Raw genomic sequence first — 23632 nt, 5'->3', positions numbered from 1 at the left:
TTCATCCTACCTGTATTCATCCATCTGATAACAGTAACAGTACAGCGTTTCTTCTGGCAGCCTAGCGTCACATTGTTTCTGCTTCTTCTTCCCTCTGACATTTTCCAGTGTTTTCCAGTGTGTAATCAACATAATGACCTCAAAGTGCCTGATCACATTAGAAATTCAGATTTCTTGTTCAAACAGGAATGCCTGCTGTCTGTCTCTGGGATTTTCTGACTTAACATGTAGAGTCATGCTCAGTTTTGTCTCAGTAATCCAGACAGATAAATCTTCACTCTTCTCTCATCTTTTCAAGGACCTCTCATCTCTATACTGAAGGGCTGCAGAGACCACTTTTGTCCAGACTAGGACATTTCAAACTGAGTCAAAACCAGACAAAACTATGTTTGAGACAGTCAAGGCCAGCAGGCAGATCTAACGGAGAAAAAAAAATATAAACCTAAACAGCAAATCTGTTCCAAAGAAAAGAAACAAAATTACTAAATAGACACACTTTATATTTGGTGTTATAATCTGTAGGCATGTGAATATTCAGGTTTGCCACTCTTGCTGTTAGTTGCTTGTAATTTAGGTGATGTAATCATTTAAAACATATTCACTTCAGATAACACTGTCAACCAATGCCTGTGCATGTAAAGTGTGTCTTATTTTGTAAAGAAATGCTCCCATGTTCACCGCAAAACAGAATAGCAGCCTGAAATTGACCTAACAGCAGATGTGAAGAGACCATAATGTTTTCGATGGTGTGTGCATGCCAGTCATTGGGTGGGGGAGTGGCTTATAAACACCACTTTAATCTGCCCCTTTGGCTTTCTGTCCAATGGGAGCAAATACTTGTATTAAAATAGATAATATGACAGGCCAAGCTGGGAGGGAGGATAGCACCCGCCAGACAGACCTATATAACAGATTGAGACATGCAGAGGTAATCCAAAAGGGTTTTAAATCTCTACTCATACACGTGATTATCATTTTTTTTCTCTTTTTTTTCTGGGTTATTCTGGGCAACTGCATGAGACGGACGAAATTATGTACTGTCCAGTGATTTCAGTCAGAGCGCTGCAAGTCTCTAAACTGTGCTAAAGCGAAATCTGTGTAATTCATTGGTTAACGTTTATCACTCTCAAGTGCGATATTCTTTTTTAAATGGCGAGTCAGCATTGAAGGATAGTGAGCAAAGGAGTGAGAAAATGCCAGTAAATGTCTAAACAGATTCATTGTGTCTCAGTAGAGGTATACGGCACTGAGAGGAAACAGACAGCCACAGAGGTATTCTTCTGCACAAATAATCCTTCGTCTTAACAGAGAAAAAAGGAAGACAAATGCACATTTGTGTGGCTAACTGCCAGCTGTAGCTTTGTTGTCTCATAAAGGGGCAACAAGGCCACTTTTTGTCTCAAATTGAAACACACAGTCTTCCCAATGGACTCACAGCACAGAGATTAAGCGCTTTGCTTATGCAAGAAAGTGCATCGTTCTCTTGCCAATTTTCCAACAATAGAGTCATTTCCGATGAAGATCCACGGAGAGATTGGTTTTAAGATGATTAAATTTGATTCTCTTTTTTTCGAATTTGATAACATTCCAAGATATTTCACAGAAAACAATTTGAGGCATTGCATACACACAAGGCAGGTTTAAATATTGGCATTTAATGACATAAAATGAAAAAAAAAATGAATTTACAAGATAGCAAATAACAAACAAGTCAGTGGTGTATGTGTGCATCATTTACATCCCCGTTTCCTGGTAATATAAAGCATTGCTTTGTGCGTAGTGCATCTACACAGCTAAGTTTACACACAACAAGAGTGCCATATTTGAGTGACACTAATCCCCAGAACTAGATAAAATGATAGAATAAACTGAGCACACACAACTTCCCTTGACCTAAATATTTACAAGGTAACATTGATCAGGTGAGCATTCTCTCTGTCGATGGTGAGAGTGTTACTGAGGCACGTATTTTTCAGTCTTTTCTGTGGGTTAAAAAAAAAAGTGGTTTCTTGAATATAAAAACAATGAGAAATCATAGCATCTTCTGACAGAGCCACCTAATGTGATTATATAGTAAGTTAATATGTAACAAAAGAAAGATCAGACAGACCTGAAAAAACTTGTTTAAAGTATGAAATGGGAAAGCATACATTCCTATGTACATAATGGTGAACTATCAGTCCATTTACACTGCTACATGATCACTTAAATTAAGTAGTACTCACGACAGAAAACACATTTCCAGTGCAGCAACCTCGAAACAAACTACAAAGCTCAAAAATATCCAAACTTTAACCATTAAATTGAGAATCTGAAGTTATTTGGCTAATCTATTCCATATCTTTATTGCACATATCAAAAGCTTTACAGTCATATATTCACATCTAAAAGTCTTACAACCAGTCCTGAACCGACAGTCTTTAACCTCCATGGTTAAGCAGAAATAGCAAACCCGAGGGTCCAAAGGGCAAAAGTTTACTTGGCTTGTATTGGCAAGTGAAGACAAAAGTGAGAACATTAGTATAATATGGATGATTAAACAAGCACCGGGTATGTCTTGAAAGTGTGTTAATGTCTTAACTGACGTCCATTCATGTGTTATGATGCAAACTGTGAAAATAAGAACAGTTTTATAATTACATGCTACATAAAAAAGTAACCTGCGCTAGGTAAGTATTTGCTTATTAAAAGTACAAGTGGTTGAAAACAAATGCACAGCAATCATGAGCCCAGCTCTGCCTACAATCTGTTAACATCTTTCTATTGCGGGATCATGAGATATTAATTAGTTAGATAACACAGCCAAGTGGTTGCTGAGATGTAACTTTCGGCTCTAAAATTAGAAGAGGACTGGCACAAGTGCAACAAACTGGCTCTGATTTGACTTCTACAGAGGCCTTAGACTAGAGGTCTCCATCTTTGTGTGTCCCGGTGGAAGTCCACAGTGCAGAACAACTCACAGTCAATATGAAGACTCCTTTCACCTCTTCACTGGGTTTAAATCAGTTTCATGGTAAACCTGCCACCATCACCTCCGTCCCCTCCTCCTCCACCCATGGAAGACCGAGGAACAAAGTCAATAGTTGCTGTGTGCTTGATTTGACCTTTGCTCTGGCTCCAGAAAAACATGAAGACAAAACAGATGGCCACCGAGCTGAGGAAAGACAGGAAGCCCATGGTGGTGGCGATGATTAGGGTCTTTGCATCAAATGGGTATGGCTTGGCCATTTGAGCTGAGGTGTTGGCAGCTTGGGAATTTGAAGGCTCTACCCAGCCCTCCTCTGTGAAGAAAGGGATGGTTCGATTACGCGGGAGCCCCTTCACATACAGGCCGACAGTCAGGCTGTCATTGCCAGCTGCGTTTCCTGCCAGACACTGGTATGTACCACTGTCCTGAACCTGGGCAAAACGCACTTCTAGAGTACCATTTGGTAAAACTCTGATTCTTCCTGTTGGAGAAATCACATTCTTATGGGATGCAATCCAGGTGATAGATGGGAATGGATCCCCATCGGCCTTGCAGGAAAAGAGAACTGTAGTGCCCTCTTCTACTCTCGCCTCCTGCGGCCTGCGGTCCATGATACGAGCAGGGCGGCAGGTAAACAGCTTTGGGAGTTCCTTCTCTGAGAAGTCTCTGAATTCACGCTGTCTTACTGCATCAGGAGAGGAACAAGTGGGTTGATGTCCATCAAAGTTCAAACGCAATCTGCGACGGACCACCCAGAGAAGCCGGCAGTCACATGCTAGGGGATTCCCATCTAACCGCAACACCTGAAGATTCCCCACAGAGTGGAAGGCGCTCTCCTCCAAAGTAGTGAGCTGATTGGAAGTCACATTAAGCATACGAAAGTAGGCCAGTCCCCTGAAGGCTCCCGGCTCTATTCGTAGCAGGCTCCCCCCTGCTAGGTGTAACTCCTGGAGTCTCAATAGGTCCCCTAGCAGGTTACCTTGGATAACAGTGATGGGGTTGTAGGACAGGTCTAGGAAGCGTAGATAGACCAGGTGACGAAGTGCTGAGTAAGGAACAGCACTAAGGTTGCAACTGCTGATGACAAGTGAGGTCAAATTGAGACCAATTAGGCTGTTGCCAGCCATTGTGTCCAATGCTGGCCAGTTTGTGATCAGGAGGCTGCGCAGACGGTGGAGCCGTCGGAAAGCATTGTTGGGCAGTGTAGAAATGGTGAGGCGTTGCATGCGAAGACGTGTCAGACTCTGGAGCTGGGACAATGCTTCAGTGGGAATGGAGGTCAGGTTACTGCGGTCTATATTGAGCTCCTGCAGATTCTGCAGACCAAAGAAAGCTCTCTGAGAGATGAAGACCAAGTCGTTCTCCCCAGCTTCCAGAATTTGCAAGTTCACCATTTCTTTAAAGGTATAGTCCAGGAAAACCAGAATCTCATTCTGGCTCAAATCCAAAAAGCGCAGACTGGATAGACCGGAAAACACCCCAACTGGGATGATCTTGAGACGGTTATTCTTAATCCGAAGTGTCCTGAGACTCTGTAGGCCATGGAAAGCTTCTACCTCAATCATGGAGATTATGTTATCACTGAGGTCCAACTCTTGAAGTTGTGGGAGGCCAGAGAACTGGCGGCGTCCCACAGTCTTAATCTTATTGTGGGATAAATCCAAACGTCTGGCATCACTGGAAAAGCCTTCAGGCACTGAATTTAAATGTTTACCAGTGCAGATGACTTCTTTAGCCTCCGGTCGACACACACAGCGCGGAGGACAGCTTCCTGCAGATACACCGAGACCAAACTGGAACAAGATACTCAACACCCCCCATCGAACAACTGACTCCACAAACATCTTACCCCCTGCCTGAAAACAGACAAAGACAACAATTAACACATGGAACAAGTTGCCATTACATGAACAATTATTTCATGTTTCTAAATCAAATGTTCTTCATTAAGTACGACCTTGTGTGAAAACATACCGTTTCAGTCTTGGAGTGCAGATTTTCATAACCAGTGGCAGTCAAGTCAGGATCAGACTTGAGTTAAGCCCTCTGTAGAGATGTTTTTCTGTCAATAACATGCCCTTTAGAGTGGCCTAGACAGAACAGAGGCAGAAAAACAAGTCTTATCAAACTGATGCAAAGAACACCTTTAAGGGCAGAGTTTAGTTTGGCATCCAAAATTATAACTCAACTCACGCCATTTACCTCTATTTACCCACACCACTACAGTGACTAAGAGTGTTAAGTTCACAAGTTTCAGCTTTTCTTAAAATAGACTTAAGAACTATTAACACCGTCCATCTCATCAGCTTGGTGTTCTTGCTAATGGAAGACCAGGACAAACCAAAAGGAACCGGCACAAGCACAACTTTCTAAGTAGGCTGTCTTGTCTTGGGTGTTAAATGATTTATTTTGTAGCAGCTGGTTACATGCAGAAAAATGAAAGCGGCACCAATGTGGATCTTAAATAAAGGGCAGAGAAACTTTTTCTAGTCTTTTGAGCTTGTTTTTTGTTTAGTAAGGATTATCACAATTGGCAGCATACTAAATCACCACCCCTAAAAGGCCAAGACAACTAAATGGTGATATAATTTTGAGTCCTGACAACAGCTAAGTCCCACAATTAACATTTGATATTAGGAACAAAAAAAAAGTGCACATTTGGGAAGCAAAGTGTATCCAAAATGAAGCAGATGTTGCAGCTGATGAGACTAGCCTACATCTCTGTATCACATACAACAAAATCCCTACTTAACTGATTAGGAAAGAATACATCTCACTTTTTATTCAGGACATTTTATCCTCCGAAAGACTGGGGAAGTACCATTAACTGCACTTAGCACCCTAGAAGCCACCACATATGACATGCCCTAGAAAAAAAAAACAGTATTAGTGCGTCCAGCCACATGTGCGACGCCTCTGACGGTGCAGATGAGACCTCATTGGGATGAGAGCTCTGCCCCCTGGGCCAGCCATCTGGAGTTAAGACACTCTAACTGGAGTCTGAGCCAGCAACAGGGTGATAGTGGTACAGTTTTTCGGAATAATATTTGCTTTATATCAACTAAGCAAAAAAGAGCAACATTTAAAAATAAGTAATAGATAGTAAGATTGGTAACTTTGTCTACTGTTGGGTTTTCATGTGTGTTTTCATAGGGATAAAACTTTAGCTCTAAATTAGTCAGGTTTATCTCCATAATTAATTAATTATATTTATTATAGTATTCTAAAGTAGTATTTTATATAATGTTTGTCATTTTTTAATCTCAAATACATGAATTACTCAAGTAAAACAACATTGTTAAATACCACTTTATGGTCTTGACACCACTACTTACATTTGTGGGAGTTACTCCCCTAATGAAAATCCTAATCCTTTTTAGTGAAGGGCACTTTGACGCAACAACTGTTGTCCTTAATGTGCAATATATGTTAAAAATGATGAATGAATTGACTGGACTTACCTGTTTTTTTTTTTTTCTTAGTCAGTTCTGAGGTAGATTTTTTTGTTTTGTTTTGTTTTAAATGCTGATTGCTAATAAATCAAAGACAGATTTGCAATTTAGGGCTACTTACTGTAAGTCACAGCTGTAACTTTTTTTTTTTAGCATTATTTGTTTTTATGCAGTATACAGTGTTGTAAAGTAACAGCAGTCCAAAAACAATTATTTGATTGCACTTAAATATATATATAAAATTCTATTTCCAGAATTCAAAAATCCAAAAATCTACATATTTTACTTTAGGTATTAGATTTTAGTTTTTAGATAACAACACTGCTCCAAATTGAGAAAGTTTTTTTCCTGTAATTGCTGACAATTTTATTAAAAAAAAAAAAAAAATACTGTCTGAGTTTCATCAACAGTAGTATGTTGTAAATTGAAATTCTAAAATAATAATTTAAATCATGTCCAATGAAAACATACAGTTACCACAATTATTCAGTAGTATGAGTAAGTGCAAGTAGAAAAGTGCTTAAAATCAAATCAAATCTTAAATAGTCCGGTAAAGTAGTATTTTAGATAAATTTTGTAGGGATTTAAACCCTAAAATGCAAATGACTTAGGTAAATTCACGTTTTAAATAGCATTATAAAGTCTTCAGCATAGTGCTTTAACTTGTGTGGTTAATTGGTAACACCAATCTGTTTTTTTTGTTTGTTTTTTATACTGGAATGCACTTTGGCGCAGCTGTAGTTTTAAATATGTTATACAAAAAAACTATAACTTCACTTGATTTAAATAATGAAAATGAAGGTGGATCGAAATAAATAGCAGTGTTACAGAGTAAAGAGTAAAAACAAACTGCTGAGAAACACAGCCTAAAAAAAGAGGAGAACTGATGTCAAATGTTGTACGCTGAAATATTACATAATTACATTGTTCTGCCTTTGTCTGGCCTTGGCGGCTGAATAAAACAAGCGCTGGGAAAGAATGTGATGTAAATTATGTATCTCCTCTCCAACAGCCACTGCTGAGTTGGGACCTGCTACGTGCAACAAAGCTAACAAGCCAAAAAGAACAAAAACAAAACGCAACTGTAATTCTAGACATGGCACAATGTCCCACTGCTACACAGGAACCTTGAAGACCAAAACATGAACTGTAGTCACACAACAAAGTTTCCTCTCGCAACAAATGATAACATGTACACTCCAGAAATACAATCCGAATACTTAAAAATACCAAATGCCAAACTGAGTCTAACCTGCAGCAGCTGCAGCTTCTCACTCTTCACCATCAGACGGTTTCCAGCGTGTGGACCCACCCTCGCTGAGCCTCTGCTCTGAGTGGCAGAGCTGCCAACAGTCCCAGAGCTGTTCAGTCTTTGTCTCATCCCTGTTCTTGATGCAAACAGCTCTTATACTGGCTGGCTGGCTGGCTGGGAGCGCTGACTCACAACCCAACACTTGTGCGTTTAGACTCCCAGGACTAATGTTAGACCGATATATCAGAGTGCAGACACAAAACGGATACCAGTACTCGCCTTTTTTATTACTTCTTGGCCTTCAGCCAGTTGAAATTGGCCCGAGGCCAGTTTTTATTGAACACATTGACACTTTTATTCATTTCTGGCTTTCTTTTTTTTTTTTTTTAGTTCTCTGCAAGTTACACTTTTATTTGATGGTTTGAAGATTTGACTTTTGACCTTCTAATATTGACATAGTGGCATCCTAAAGAGCTTCATGATTATTTAAAAAATGTTTTCCTCTAGGATCTAGTGTGAGTTTTTGACTTTTTTATCTTCTCTTTTCAGATGAAGACAATATCATACAAACAGCAACAAATATTGGTGATTTAGAACCTATATTAGTCTTCAGTTGGTTATAAAACATGGGTGAGGTTCACAATTTAAATGTGTTCCTCCTCCTCCTCCTCCTCCTCCCCTGAGCTAAGTTGTCAGAGACAGAGACTGGCAGGTGTGTGATATCTCAGGATGGTAGGCTGTCAGTTGCTGAGCCCTTTGAGCCAATCAGGGATCAGGATCAGTCCTCCTCCACATCTCTGCACACACCATAAAGCCAGAGTGCAGCCAAAGGTCACGACCTCAGAGTCACAGCCAGCACTGACCCCATCCATCAAATTAGAAAGTGAGGGAATAAATGCATTTGTAATATCGTCATCTATTTCTCGCCCTGCTCAGAGCGCAATCACATGAGTGTCACGTTACAGCGTTAATTACCCTAACTATTTTCTATTACGCACAGCCACTTGTTGGTTCTATTAACGTTTCAAATTATAGTGGGCAACAGTCACTTAAAGAGGTGTTACTGCTGTTGTAAGACTCTGACACACATAGGGAACTGAAAACACCTGCGGTGCCTTCAGGAATATGATACAGACCTGCTACATGTCAAATGAGCAGGAATCTATTTTCATAACCATTATGTTTTTTAGGAATAAGCTAGTATACACCTATTTCCAGGAAACAATGTGGTACTTTCCACAAGATTTTCTTCATACTAATCTCCTCAGATATTACTGAAAAATTGCATTTTATTTGTAATAATTACTGACATGTTAACCATAATTTCATAATATTAGAAGCATGTATTATGATTCACAGCAGCATCCTAGCTTATAGTAGTAATCAAACTCTGCCTCCACCTCTTTTATCTCATTTCTTGGAATCCTTTTTCTATTAAATTCAGTTTAATAATGCTGTTTGATCACAGAGTGAAGTCCTTTCATCCAGTTGTTCCTCGGATTTACTTGCTTTTCCCAGAGTCTGCCCGGATACTGCAGAGCTTGACTGACCAGCTCGTGCTGCTATTTGCTGTTCTTGCAAAAACCTTTTTTGAATAAGTCAAAAATATCCACTTTCTGAAAGCTAAGCAAGGGCCAGCCCTTACCTAATAAACTCTTGCTACACCCAAATGAAAAACAATATCAAAGCCAATGGGGCTGGAAGCCAACATCTCTTCAGACGAGCCTTTGGCAGAGTCCAGCCGGCATTTGGGCGGCCTCCCGCTGTCGCATAATTGTTTGAAATAATTCAGCTTCCCCAGTTTGCCCTCTCTGCTCTGTCATCACACAAAACTCATCAAGTCTCTCAGCTTGGGTTCTTATCGCCTTACATCAATCTGAGGCCAGTTGCCACCGCATGTTAAAATTAGGACTTTCTTCACTGACTGAACACAGCTGCGGAGTTAGTAATTATTTGGCCCTACAGAGCTGCTCTCTGCTTCACCAATGGTTATAATGATCAAATTACCAGTGAAATTAAGAACAATCCGGACATGATTTCGCTGGGCACCATATCATTAATGTTTTTGGCATGGAAGTGTTTTTCTGAAGTGTTTTTTTTTTTTTTTTTTTATCAACTTGTGTGGAGTTTGCTTGTTGTTGATACTTGTCAGAAATGCTCAATTCAGCAACTTAGTTCTTCTCCTATTCAACAAACTGCTAACATGATCATTTCTGGCTGGGATCACATTCAACTAAGTGCCACAGTGAACAACAATCATTTCATTATCTTGTTGTAACTCTGCCAGGAGCAAGGAAGAAGCAGTGATTCTCAGTTAACCTGAACTCCTCTTCTCGCCTGGGTTATGACTTCATCAGCTTTGACAGGGAAAGTCTCTCTAAGAGCTCGCCTCTTTTAAGTTTTACCTTATCTGCTATTCCTCAACACTCGATCTCTCACTGTTACTTAGGGGCTTGCAGCAGAATGTGAAACACCATGACAGACAGTGAGCAATTACTGAGATGAAAATTTCAGGTGAAAACTTTCTTCGCAACAGGTAAATGAAACAGGAAAGTGACCCTACATGAGCGAAAGGATGACAGTCTTTGTTTTTTTTTTTTTGTTTGTTGTTGGTTTTTTTTTCTCAATTTGGTGCCCAGAGCATGAATCCCTTTGCCAAGCAGCCCATCTGACAGAGAATGCACAGTCTGAGCCCGGCTGGGTTTTCTGACACTTGTCAAAGAGCTATTTTTAGCTTGTCACAGTGAGAAAGACAAGAGCCTGGCTCAAATCCCCAATTAAAGCGGCTGGAACAGAACAACAGTGCGGGGATCACAGAGCATGAGCTTGTGTCTTTACGCTATGTGTGTTTTCTGTGCGATCGTGCACGCTTGAAATGTGTTTGACTGTGGTGGTGGAGTTGTGTTCGTGTGCTTCTTGTTTTGTGTTGGGGTTTTTCAGGGCTTCTGGCACCTGCTGCAGTGTGAGACCCCCGAGACCTCCTGCATGCAAGCAGCAAATATTAAAAGGTTTGCTGGCAGAACAGCTGTCGGGTGCATAGCAGGAAAACAATAGTCTCCCGGTCTTTCCCCTCTGGGTTTGTCTGGCAAAGAGCTTGTAAACACGATCATGTCAGAAGCCACATTTGTCTTTAGCAAATGAAATGTGTGAGACGCAAGAGGAAAGAAACTGAAAACTTTTCTGATACCACACAAGAAAATTCAGTTATAAAAGTACAAACGCTGTGTTAAGTTTCCAGTGGCTTAGTCATTGCAGACGTATGCTGTGGATTTAAAACCTTGCTTGGATACACAAAACAAAAATACATTTTAAAAATGTATCCAGACACATTAGCCAAGCTAATTAGATTTAACATTGCAATTGGATGAGGTAAAATGATGCCTTGTAAAGTTCACACACTATAAAAAAAAAAAAAATAATAATAATAATAATAATAAAATAAAATTAATACTTTAAACTGAATTGATGTTTTTTTCTGTAATTTTACTAGTTATGTGCAACATCACAAAACAAGCATAATCTGTAAAATACCAGTGAAAAAAAATTTTTCAGTCCTTAATATAGAGATTTTTTCTGTCAAATATTGGCAAATACCTGTGAAATTACAATATTTTTGGCTTGTTTAAGTGCTGTCAAACATTATAAAAGAACAAAGTACCATCCATAAAAGTATAGTTATTATCTGTAATTTCACAAAACAAAAAAATCTGTTAAAATAAAAACACTTATAGTTAAAACTGTTTAAAAAGCGTCTTAACCCCGTATTTCAAAAGTGAAAATCCTATTCAGCTAAACTGCATTTTCATTCAAATTTGGAAAGAGATGTAATTTCATTTTGAGAGAGACATATTTTGTGACACATTAGGAAAGGCTTTTAGTTTGAAAGTGCTATAAAGCCCAGTTAAACTTAATGATCCCATATTGTGCCCCTTTCTAGCAAAATGTCTCACATCTCCACAGTGTGTCTTTCAAAATACTGTAAAGATGGTTCATTTTACCATGACTGTATAACCCCTGGTTTTAGGGCTGTTCTTAATGGGCTTAACCAATGAACCTCTGTTGTTCCCGCCCCCTTCAGGAACTTGGTCCAATTCTGACTCACTTGTGAAGCTGAAAGCTACCTAGATATTAGCGAGCTTGAGTTTATAACAACCACAGAAAACCACCACATGGCATCTTTAAAGCAGGTGTAGGCATTATTTTTGGCATCACTGGGCAGAAATTTCATACAGACCTCTCGCCATATTGCAGTTCAAGTGAAAGCTAGACTTCTGCCCTCCCCCTGGCTCTTTTTCAAATTCTGTCAATTATATTCTTTTTTTTTTCCTTTTCCAGATATCTGCTGCCTGCAACTCTACATTTTATTTACACTTGTTTGGTTAAGTTTAACTCACAGTTCTACACATCTCAACTACCGACTATGCAAACTTTCTTTAAAATTATGGTAGTTATTTGGTGCCATTCATATATTTGACATATTAGCTTCAGCTTTGATTGCTATTATAACTATGAGAATAATTCAAATATTCTTACACTGTTTTCATATCTAACTGTGGTAATATGGTATACTAAGATCGAGCTAATCATACAATTGCGTTGTCATATTTACACATATCTATTCAGCTTATTAGCAAAATTTGACAAATTCAATTTTGCTGGACAGATGAAAGTTGGGCATCTGTCGTAATCCAGTTCTGTGGTAGAATGTAATCTTTACATAATTCATGACTACACTCCCTAATCTTAGCAGTCTCTCCTGACATTTTACACTCTGTGTGGAGGTCAAGCAACCCATTTCTAATTTGATCAGTTTTTAAAAAGGCTGTGACGAAAACACAGAGCCATGAATACTAATATAGCCACACAAGAGTACGTTTGCCTTTTTGCATATTTGAAATTGGCATGTGGAATGGAGATAAAGGAAAGTGTGGCTGCGAGCTTGTGCCTGTGACAAATTGTTTGCCTCTGTGCCTACATATTGAAATAGATTTATTTCATCTGAATATTATGGATTGTACAAGTTATTTTAGCCTATTTTGACACGGTAAAGTTTTTACTCAAGAAAAACATAAACTGACACGGGATCTATCATAACAATGTCCACATTCAGAAGAGACATAAATTTATATTTTTTTTTCTGATTTATAATTAGTTACAGTAAGTGTGTGTATGGTGAGATGGATGCAACACTTTCACTTTGTTACTTTTACCTGTTGCTGTATGCAGCATGTGCATGTCACTCCTATTAGATTTATCTGTCATAAAATGTGTTGCATGAATGAGTATAAATATTAACAGAATTTTCCTGCTGTTTTTCTTGTCAGACATTTTAGCAACACTGATGCATTTACATGAAATCCCATGAGAAACATTTCAATGTAAGACACAGAAATGAATATTTTCATGTGGTAAAGTAAGCATGATTGTAAGAAAATCATGGAAAAAAGGACAGATACATAAAGTATGGGTGTGTTTGAGTATTTACCAAAGTAATGTGTGGCAGAAGTGGGTCACAGTGACAGATCCACTCACATCAGTCATGTTCCAGACTGTGTGTTGGGTGAAGCACTCTGCTGTAATTCCTTAGTCTGACAACGAGAGAGTTAAGACTCTGTGCAACGTCATGCAAAGTGCACCGTCTGCAATATTAATAATAGCACAAATAAATGAGGGAAGGGAATTAGTCTCAGTGCAGCGCCTATGTGATGTGACAAATTAGGTCGTCTCAGCGAACTGAAGTGATGCATTGGATCCATCAGCGTACATCAGAGAGATGATGGGAGGTCACGCATTAAAGGGGAGCTGACTGATGGGAGACAGAGGACTCTTAACCTGGAACAGGTCATATGTAAAAACCTGAATGTGAAACACTGACTAATCCAGGGCATGTTATACACTGACTGCACAATTCAACTGAAATCAGCTAATTGTACAACCTGGAACATCAAATACCAAAAGGTGGCCTTGTGTTCAGTTATAAAAGGACTTTCTGAACCAAAACTAATGTCTAAGAACTAATATATGAGAAATACTCAAACAATAAGGTCACAGCTGTGTCTTTCAGATCATATGAAGAAGTAATTCAATGCGGCAAATGACATAGGAAAACAAAGTGGAGATAGCAAGAAATGGGGTGAAAGGAAAGAAAGGGAGGAGAAATTGGAGGGAATAAACACTAGACAGAAAACATTTGATGCAGGGAGAGGGTGGAGAAAGAGTTAAAAGAGAAATCACACATCAGGAGAAATGTTAGCTCTCATGTACAAACAGCACAAAGTGTCAAAAATTCAACTTCTACTCATGTCCAATACTTCCATAAACACTTCAGGTTCTCTGCTTGGCCACTTTGACCAAAAACTCCCACAGGTCTCTGACAACTGTGATATTTTTTTTCCTCTATTTCACAGAAAAGCGATTAACTCCATAATCTCCCCTCACGAGTGTGCAGGTGGAGCTTTTCCTCTTCGCCACACTTTCCAGCCTGCATGCTAATCTGAGAGCCAGTGCTGTACATGTGTGCGAGGCATCGGGATCAAGGCTTCCTGTAACTTGCAGGTCGCAAACTTGATTCTCCGCAGCCTGTGACGTGTCCGTTGCTGTTCAAGCACATTTAAACAAATAGCACTTCCAAAGGCATGTATGTGATATTCTGTCATTTCACTGTATTAGCTATACATGCAAGCACTACAATCACTTCTCACATGTCGACAATATAGATGGAAGAGATAAGAGGTACACTTATATTTTCTTTTTAATCCGTGTTTAATCCTCTCGCACATTTCTTCAATAGGCAGCACTCATCTATGTCGCCCTACTTTAACAGACCTGAATTGCAACGGTAAAATTTTTATGCAAAGGTTTGTGATTTTTTTATGTGACTCCAAAAGTAACTTAACCAAAAATGCAGAACCACTACGTCAAAGGCAGAAGGCCCAGAGATTTTAACCTTTATTTGGACATTCCCACCCCGAGGGGTTGATGTTGCACACCACTCAGCAGAGGAGAAGAGGCCTCCTGGAAGAAATATATTCAATAATAAAACAGTTAATCTTGTTGCCTTCCCCATCTGAAGTTACTTGACTCTTCTAAATCAGTGCACACGGTGTGTAAAACTGCCAGCAACCATAGTGATGGTACTTTGCTTTCCTGTGACATCACCAGTTAACTCTAAGTAGTAAGATAACTTTTTTTAGATGCCATCTTCTACCTCAAATGGCCCAAAACTTTTCCAAGCTACACGTCATATGAAGATGAGTTGCCACCTCTCTGCCACTCTGCCATTTAGATAAAACCAACTTTAGGCATTAGTTTATGTTGAGAAACAATTATATTTAAAATTAACTAGCATTGAGTGTTGGAAGGGCACAGATCACATGCCAGAGTCCAATGTCATTTTTCCACCCAACCATCCACCCTGGCCTCGTCTTTCAGTCAGTTAATGGCAAAAAATCCCATATTAAGAATATGCCTTAATGGGGAAGTGTGTCAATTTCACACACTAAAGTCTCCTTTCAGGAACTATGAGAACTGCTTCAAATATTTTTTTAATTCCGTATTGGATTTCTGCTAAATTGCTTCAAGTTATAGAACTTGAGTCAGGTTGAAAAATAAGAAAATGTGGGCGTGTAGAGAAAAAAAAAAACAGGTTGCCAGACTGGATTCTGCAGCCTCCCCTCCCTCTTGAGACTAGCAGCTAACTCAAGGTTACTTTTGCAGAACAGCACTTAGCTGTTAAGTTGCATTATTAGTAATGCAGGTTTCTGGGTTTGAAAAGAAGAATATAGTGTCTGGGATTCTGCTGCTTTGATTTTTTATTTTTTTTTTAACTGTCCATTGTGAGTCTGACAATGTTATGGAACTGTGCATCATCCATCTATCCATCCATCTTCTTCCACTTATCCAGAGTCTGGTTGCAAAGCCAGCAGGCCAAGCGGGATATTCCAGACATCCCTCTCTCCAGCAGCATTTTTCAGTTCCTCCTTGAGTATCCCAAGGTATGCCATCCTAATCAGTAAATTTAATAAACTTGGGCAGTGTTTATCTCATTAAATTGAAAGAAATATTGAAATGGATAATAAAATCTCCTCCAAAATACATTTTTTGTGGTGGTGCAACAACATCATACAACTCTCTTTGCAGAGACAAAACAATTGCAAGGCTGTAAGAGGTCACTTGCCCTTAAAAGCTTAGACTTTGTGTTTTTAAAGCCTTTTGACAAATTACCAATGCTGTCATGCATGTGGAGGGAAATAGGCCACGAGGATACAAAGACCTTGACCAGGAGCTGTAGCAAAAAGGGCATGACCCTTAGACTGCTTCTCCTTATCCTCTCTAAGTAACCTGGTTGTGTCACATTGTGTAATTGTATTAATTACTTTTAGTTATTCTGTTGTAGTTCCTGATCAGAGCTGAGGGTGGAAGGGAACATATCACCAACAAGTACTCAGCTTCTTGCCTGCTGCATACTGGAAAGACTCCAACCTCTATGACCTTGACTAAATAGAACATGGACACAAGGAGATGAAATTATGGTTGAACATATAGCACCTAATGGTGGCTTTTACAATTGATATTCTAACTGTTCTCACTGCTTGAGAGCTCTTTGCTTTGTCAAATCTGCTGGACAGGAAGCGATGTTTCTCATAGCAGTGAGATCAATTTGTCTGGAGTGAAGAGGAGATAATGGATAGGCTACAGAGTTCAGTGCACTGGAAAAAAAAAAGTTCATAGTTTGTGACGTCCAAAAAACCTTCCAAGACTCTATCTTTTGTGTGGCTTTGTAGTCTTGATGCATTGAATTGTACAAATTGGACCACACTTTTGTGCAGCCTGTCTTTGAAGACATTCATGAAATTGCACTTGATTGTACACTCAAAAAGTGATGGATGTGGTTGTATGAATGTCAACAAAACAACAAGCTTAACACAAAACAGGGTTTTCAACCACCACACACCTGACTGATTACCACGTGAAGTAGACTTTAGAAAGGTGAGGGGTTATTTAGATGGTCTACATCATCCAAAAAGAAATTAGTTTGAAACATACGGAGACCCTTATACTGTTTTTTACGATGTTCTGATGCATTCCTTCTACTTATGTGTGAGGAACACATGGGCGATAAAAACACGCAAACTGAAAATCAGTCTTTGTCAGCTTTAAAGCTATAAAGCAAGCACAAAGTCATAGCATGCAAGCTCACTGACTGACAGATAATCTATGAATAAAAGTGGATCAAAAACTCCCACAGTCGTGAATTCGTCGTGACATTTCGACACAGGGTCTTACTCATTTTCTTCTTCTTCACCCAGACAGTCTCTCTCCCTCTATGTGCGAGTAATGGATGCTTCATATAGAAAAGCTGAAGGAACTGGCTGTGCTTTGCTCTCTATTGGAGGTGAGAAAGTTGTCTCAATGCTCATCCTTGAAACCTTCTCTTTTATGTATTGTTGTAACAATCTTCCGGATCTCATTTGCGTGGCTTAACCCAGTTAGTTTTCAAATGTGGAACGGGTTAATGGCTCACAGATGAATAAATTAATAGAATGAAACTGGAAAGGACACACGCATCTTGGAAAAGGGAACAGAAACACAAGATGAGAAACGGAAAAAAAAAACCATGCAGCATGAAAGGAACCATCTAATATAAAGATGTTTTTTTCATGGCCAAACAACACAAGGCTGCTGCTGACACAAGCCCTGGGCCAGTGGCATTCAGCTCTTTATTCATGCCCTGACTGCATTTCTCCAGTGGCACTGAACATCTGATCTTTCTATTCATCTACAAAAGGAGTTCAAATGACTGTGTGGTCGGAATGGTGCTTGTGTGCACGATGAGTTCAAAAGTGCTGTGCACGACAGATTCTGCCCTGCATGGATGTTTTCATGTGCAATCCCTTCAAAAGCAGGACCAGTTGAGAGTCTGATGAAAAGACAAACCACTGAACATGGCATGGGTCTCGTGTGAAAATTGATAGATTCATCCTCTGCAGAAGAAAAAACAGAAAAGTATTGAGCATAACAGTGATGTTAATCTCATCGTGGTGGGTGGATGTGCAGATGTGAGGATGCATTGTTCCAGGCTCAGATACACCTTCTCCCAGACAGCTCCATCTGTGGCAAAGCTCGGTATTAAGGAGCTGCTGTTGGAAAGGAATCAAAGCTGCAGGAACATGCTGTCATGCAATTGTATCACTTTTTCTACCGGGACTATGAGTTTGTACATGTATGCGCTCAACGTCCGTTTGAATAGGCACATCTGTAAAATCTAAAACAATCCAGTACAGCAGCTCTGCTATGATTTCTATGCTCAGGGAGCATACATGTTTTCAGTGGGATCTGATGTTATCAAAAAGGCGATACTTATACGTTATGTTCATTACTGAAGTCGTAGTGGGTAGTGGTGGTGTTTTACTGAAGTGCATCACAAAAAGTGTTATTTTTTTCCCACCACATTAATATACTTCTGGATACGTGTAAAAATTTTCTTTTTATTTAGCGTTTTTCCAGATTTTTGAAATATACATACACAAATAAAATTACAAAACTAGACTGTGAATTTGCATGTTTAATGTAAATAAAAACCTGTAACTGAGTAGTCATAAAATGTTGAAGAAAACCAATTTCTTTTTTAACATAAAAAGTTAAAATCCATTTTAATTACTGTAAATATAATTGTAAAACAAGTTGCAATTAGTGGTTAGTGGTACAAAATGTATTTTATTGGGGAAAAATGGCTTGTTGGTATTTCTTGGCACCCAAGCTGCCAGAATATAACTGTTTCGGATATTTTTTTTTACAATTTGTTCTAATGAAGTGGCCAGTGAGTGTATATAACCAATGTTTTTAAAGTATTACTTTCAGGCTACAGTCACTGGTGAATATTAAGCACAATGAAAACATAATGAATTATTTTTGAAGTTTGCCTACAATTCTTCAAGGTAGGCTGATGCCTTACACAATTCTGTAAATGATAGAGACATTTTCCATGTATTTTCAAAAGCTTACTAGAACACATAATGGAAAAAATGAAACGGACCAAGCAATCCTGATTCAGTGTTAGATTGTGGTACATTGGTATTCAGGGGAAACATGTGTGGCTGATCATGTTAGTGAGAGCCACTGGATATTAATGAAAGATAAAAATCATCTCACAGCTTGATAACTTCAAAGTCGTAGTGCTTTGTATTTTTTTACGAAAAAGTTTGGTTATTGAATTTCCCTTCGGGGATTAATAAAATTATTGTATTGTATTGTTATTGTTGTAGAAGATATATAATCCCACTCTTCAAAAGTTATTTGAATTATATGCCACCAAAATGCATTTCAGTGCAGTTTGCGGTACCTTGTAGTCCTGCACTCAAAGAGGAACCTAGTTATATTGAGCATATTGCATGTAAAATTCTGTTTTATAAATGTGTGTCTATCTTTTTGTTTGTCAAGGAAAAAATAGACAGAAATTGTTAAGCAAAAGCAGCATTTTTCCATATAAAACCCACATGCAACTTGCACTCAATAAATCTGACTTATTTTATCAATTCAGTTTAATGCACAGTGACAGTAACTGTGAAAATTGATCCTCATTATTCCCTAAAGCTCAAGTTAGCAAATTCAAATTTTGTACTTTGTCAACTCAACTGTCAGAAATTAAGAATATTCAGTTTACCTTCAGCACACTATGAATTACAGCAAATATTCAATTTCTGTGTGGCTTTAAAAATGACCAAAACATTATTGTTATTACCAGCATTTTGGTCCAGCATCCTTTCACCTCTAAAATATTTGTTTTCTGGGTGCCTTGGAAAAAAAGTGGCACAGACATAATGGAGGAAACAGGGTCCTAAAAACAAATTTTTGCTCAGGGACGCATTAGGAAGTTAATCCAGCCAAGGACAGCCTGTTCCACTGATAGAAAGTGAGTGAACTGAATTATATATGTAGAGAAAGCACTAAATAATAACTAAAATGAAATAAATAAATAGATATTGACAATGTTCTGCGGAAAAATGAAATATTTAATCTCTTCTGGTTTGTTTCGGTTCTCCCAAGGAGCCTCCTCTGTAACTGTGACCAAAACTTTTCCTGTTAATCATTTTGCCTGGTGTAATCCAAAAACCAGACCCAACAGTTAAATCTACACATCTTGAGTTTGTTAAAGCACTGGATAATCCACAAAACTGTGACTGAAATCTTGAAAAACACACTCATGCAATGCAAATCTTAACATGGCAGCTATTATTGCAATGTGTGTACCTGTTTACACCTTATCTATTTGCAGGATACTTTACAAGCGACACGGCCAGAACAATGTAGTGACACACAGCTGTATTGGTACGGCTAAAATGCATTGCTTAATCATGCACTAACGTGTACACCTCTAGGCCTGGCTGCATATTTCCACCACTGAGGTAGCACAAGCAAAGCACAGAAACCACTTAAACACTTGTCATACACTTCTTTGCCTGAGGCTGAAATCAATTGAGGTCTGGAGCTGCTACCCAATATAACAGTCCAGATAAATCATTTCCTAACAAGGAGACTGACATACTTCCTGCGCATAAAATGCCCTCTGATTAAATTGCCCATTTGGCAAAATCCCAAGCGCCAAATCCTTGGTTCTCCCTTGATGGTGATCTGCTCCTCCTGAGCCACAACCGATGTGGTGCGTGTCCTCATTATGACAGGAGGAGAGGACGAGGAGTTTGCTGCTGGTCTCACTTCACCTCTGCGCCCTCACTGAAATGCTGATCCTGGCTTACATCAGACCGTAGCCGAGGCGATAACCAAGTCGAACACGAGGAGCCAAGTTTAGAACCGACACAGATTTGGTTGAGAATCAGAGGTTTGATCAGTTACCGTGACACGAAAGCGTCTTGATTTTTAAACACACACACACACACACTCGGCTTCACACTGTCCCAGAGGGAAATGAGGCTGCAGTTACTGCCGTCTGTAATCCTGCAGTTAAAACACAGTCTGCTGTGGCCCTTTTTAGGTTTATAGAACAAACTATCCTGAGGATTACTGTTCCCACATTGGACACTGTAACTCCACAAGAACAACAACAAAAAAAGACAGATGTACGCAACCAACAAAGCAACTAGGCTGAATACTGAAAAGTGACAGTAATGACGTATCTTTCTGGATTTTCAGAAATAATGGTTTCCAGCGATTTAATAAAAACACAAGGATTAATAGTGTTAATATAGGTCAGAGTAAAAACTCAGCATTGCCCTAAAACCACACACAATTAATATACTAATAAAACAGTGTTATGGGCTTTTGAAAATGGGATTTGCCATTCTGGAGACTTGGTTTTGTCTATGAAGGCATAAAAAATGTAAACATGAAGTCTCCATACATCCAGATAGGTCGACTTTATTGTCGACATCATACTTTTAATAACAGTATGTTAACAGAAAACTTAGCTTCAGACATGGAACCATTATTAAACAATGAAAACAGCAACTTTCTTCTCTCCTTTTTTTATGCTAGTTCTACTGTAAATCAAATTGGATGTAATATTGTTGAAATCAAACATGTCTATAATTATTCTACAATCCATTTTGGATGATATAATTAGAAAAATTGGAGAAAAAAAAACAAAAGTTGGAAAAAATACAACCACAAACCCACAAATAGCAATAGAAATGTGTGGGGGGAAACCATAGAGAACAGTGATCCTGTGATAATAAATGAGGTAGAATGTAACATAAAGGCAACTCTGATTCTCCTACCATCAAATTATAACCCTGAACTCATTGCATGCTATAAATACAGTGTAGTCTGTTAGGCTCCAGAAATGGTACAGAGACATAACAGCTGGTTTCAGGTTCAACAACAAGTAAAACTGTTGAAAATCTAAAAAAGTTTTTTGAATGAATGAAACTCACCAGCTGAGGCTTTCACAGAATGAATTCATGGCAACGAAGCCTCCACCGCTGTAACAGTCCAACAGAACATCTCTGTTCAGGACACTTTGCCCCTCTTCTCCTCTTCTTCTGCCTACATTCACGCAGACTTTGCCAACATCTGTCTCACCAGAGTCGCGTAATTTACTTCGCCCTCCTTCTTCATTAATTTCCTTTGCCGACTGCCGAACACCTCGGGGGAGTTTGCGGATAATTGCGCTACTGAAATAATTTAGGTCGCGCCTGTCCGCCTTGTTGTGTGCTTCTGCTGCTGCTGAGGAGAAGCTGCTGCTGCTGCTGCTGCTGCTGCTGCTGCTGCTGCTGCTGCTGCTGCTGCTGCTGCTGCTGCTGCTGCTGCTGCTGCTGCTGCGCTCTGACCGCCGCGGTGCTGATGCTGCGTCCTCCGCATCCCCATCCCTCCACTCAGCTGGAACAAGAGTGCCATAGATTTAAGGCTGGATCTGCGCCATGCGCCGGAGCCAGTAATGCCTCAAATCCCCATTTAACGAGTAGTGTAACGAAGAATGGGTCAGACTTTCCCTATAAGATCATTCCCTTTGTGCAATTAATATTCAAAAACTTAAATCCGTGCCATTAAACTGCTCCTTTTTTTCCGTTTTTCTTTTCTTTTCTTTTTTTAATAACCCCTTGGAATAAACACTATCAGTATTAACAGAAGCTCACAGAGCATGATGCATATTTCTCTGTCTAGACCTAGTTTCACTTTTAAGAGACTGATTTTGGACATGAAATTTAAAGTCAATGTAATGAATTACCACTTTCAATGAGGACTGGCTGAAATCCTGAAAGTAACTAAGAGGGCTACGTTTATTCTAGTACTGTGGTTTTGCAGTAATTTTAGCTTTACACGGGTTTTGTTTGTTTTTTTGTTTTCTGGAACCACATTCCAAAATTGCATTTTTGTGACTCCCAGCTCCTACCTTGTTTCATAAAATTTATTGTGTTATCAAAAGTTGTCACCCAGCTGACAAAACCGGCAGCAATTGAACAAGCAGAGTCTCTTAAGAACAGAAATGTTTACATTTTAATAGACACAAAACAAACCACAAAGATAAAAAAAAGACAGTGACATTCCTATAATCTAAGCATTTTAGATTTCTGATTTTCGGAGTATGCCATGAGATAAAATGTTGTTGTTACAAGAATGAATAGCATCTGTGGCTAAAGGTAACTATTGTTAAGGAACAAAAATGGTAGTTTTCCGGTAATCTACTATGGATGTATGAATTACTGCAAAGATGTTCCCAGAGTCATGCTAAATCCTAAAAATTCTGTGCACTTAGATTAAATTTCATGCAAAAATGGTCACTCAGCTGACAAAACCATCAGCAACTGGACAAATGACGCCTTTTAAGATGACACCTTGAACAACAAACCTCTATGTTTCAATAGAGGCAAACCAAACCAGGGAAAGAATGACATTTCTGCAATACATATTTTTTTTTATTATTATTTCTGAATTTCTTAGAATTTCACAAGATGGAGTTTTGTTTGCTGTTACAAGAATTTATAGCATCTTTGAAAATTTGAATTGTATTGTAAAGGGGAAAGAAGTGTAGCTTTCTGGTAGGTTATCAGGCTTCAACCTCATTGAAACATTATGAAAAGCAAGAAAAACATTCGCAAGGAACTGCATTGGCCAAGGTTGCCTAATCTATAGGGATGTATAAATTACTCCGAAGATGTTCATGCTAAATCATAAAAATAATGCGCGCTTGGTTGAAATTTCATACAGATGCTTATCAGTAGGTAAAATTTAGATTTACTTCAATCGAAAAGTGCATTTTTTTTTTTACACAACTTTAGCTATCTAGGAATGTTTTGCATTCTGTTTGATTGTCCTGCCGTGCCTCCATGTGTCAGTGTTACCATGCTCCCAGATCTCAGCAATTGCGTTGCTGATTACAGCGTTACTGGGTGAGACAGTGTTATCGCCACCGACAGAAATGATGGCCAGAGCGCTCGTAAACCATTTTCCATTACCCATGATGTTTCCCTTATTTGTTGTTTCTGCTTTCACTTCACTAAAGTA

At 39.0% G+C, this 23632-nt stretch overlaps 1 protein-coding gene across 3 annotated transcripts; it reads right to left on the bottom strand.

The window, feature by feature from the left end:
- Window positions 1-1634: 1634 nt before the first annotated feature.
- lingo4b (leucine rich repeat and Ig domain containing 4b) lies at window positions 1635-21939 on the bottom strand. Of its 3 annotated transcripts, XM_035950312.2 has the most exons (4): window positions 21562-21939; window positions 5746-5835; window positions 4943-5058; window positions 1635-4824 (listed from the first exon to the last, which is right to left on the bottom strand). In XM_035950312.2, exon 4 carries the CDS (start codon window positions 4810-4812, stop codon window positions 2998-3000), a length of 1815 nt encoding a protein of 604 aa, XP_035806205.1. In that variant the 5' UTR covers window positions 4813-4824; window positions 4943-5058; window positions 5746-5835; window positions 21562-21939; the 3' UTR covers window positions 1635-2997. The 3 variants fall into 3 exon arrangements, with proteins under 3 accessions (XP_035806205.1, XP_023130680.1, XP_035806204.1); XM_023274912.3 differs by lacking the exon at window positions 5746-5835; XM_035950311.2 differs by lacking the exons at window positions 5746-5835; window positions 21562-21939 and adding an exon at window positions 7673-8251.
- Between the last annotated feature and the right edge of the window lie 1693 nt (window positions 21940-23632).

The sequence above is a fragment of the Amphiprion ocellaris genome, chromosome 9, assembly GCF_022539595.1.
Source record: "Amphiprion ocellaris isolate individual 3 ecotype Okinawa chromosome 9, ASM2253959v1, whole genome shotgun sequence".
NCBI classification, from domain to species: Eukaryota; Metazoa; Chordata; class Actinopteri; family Pomacentridae; genus Amphiprion; species Amphiprion ocellaris.
Note: the sequence above shows the minus strand (reverse complement) of the source record. Positions and strands in the feature narration are given on the sequence as shown.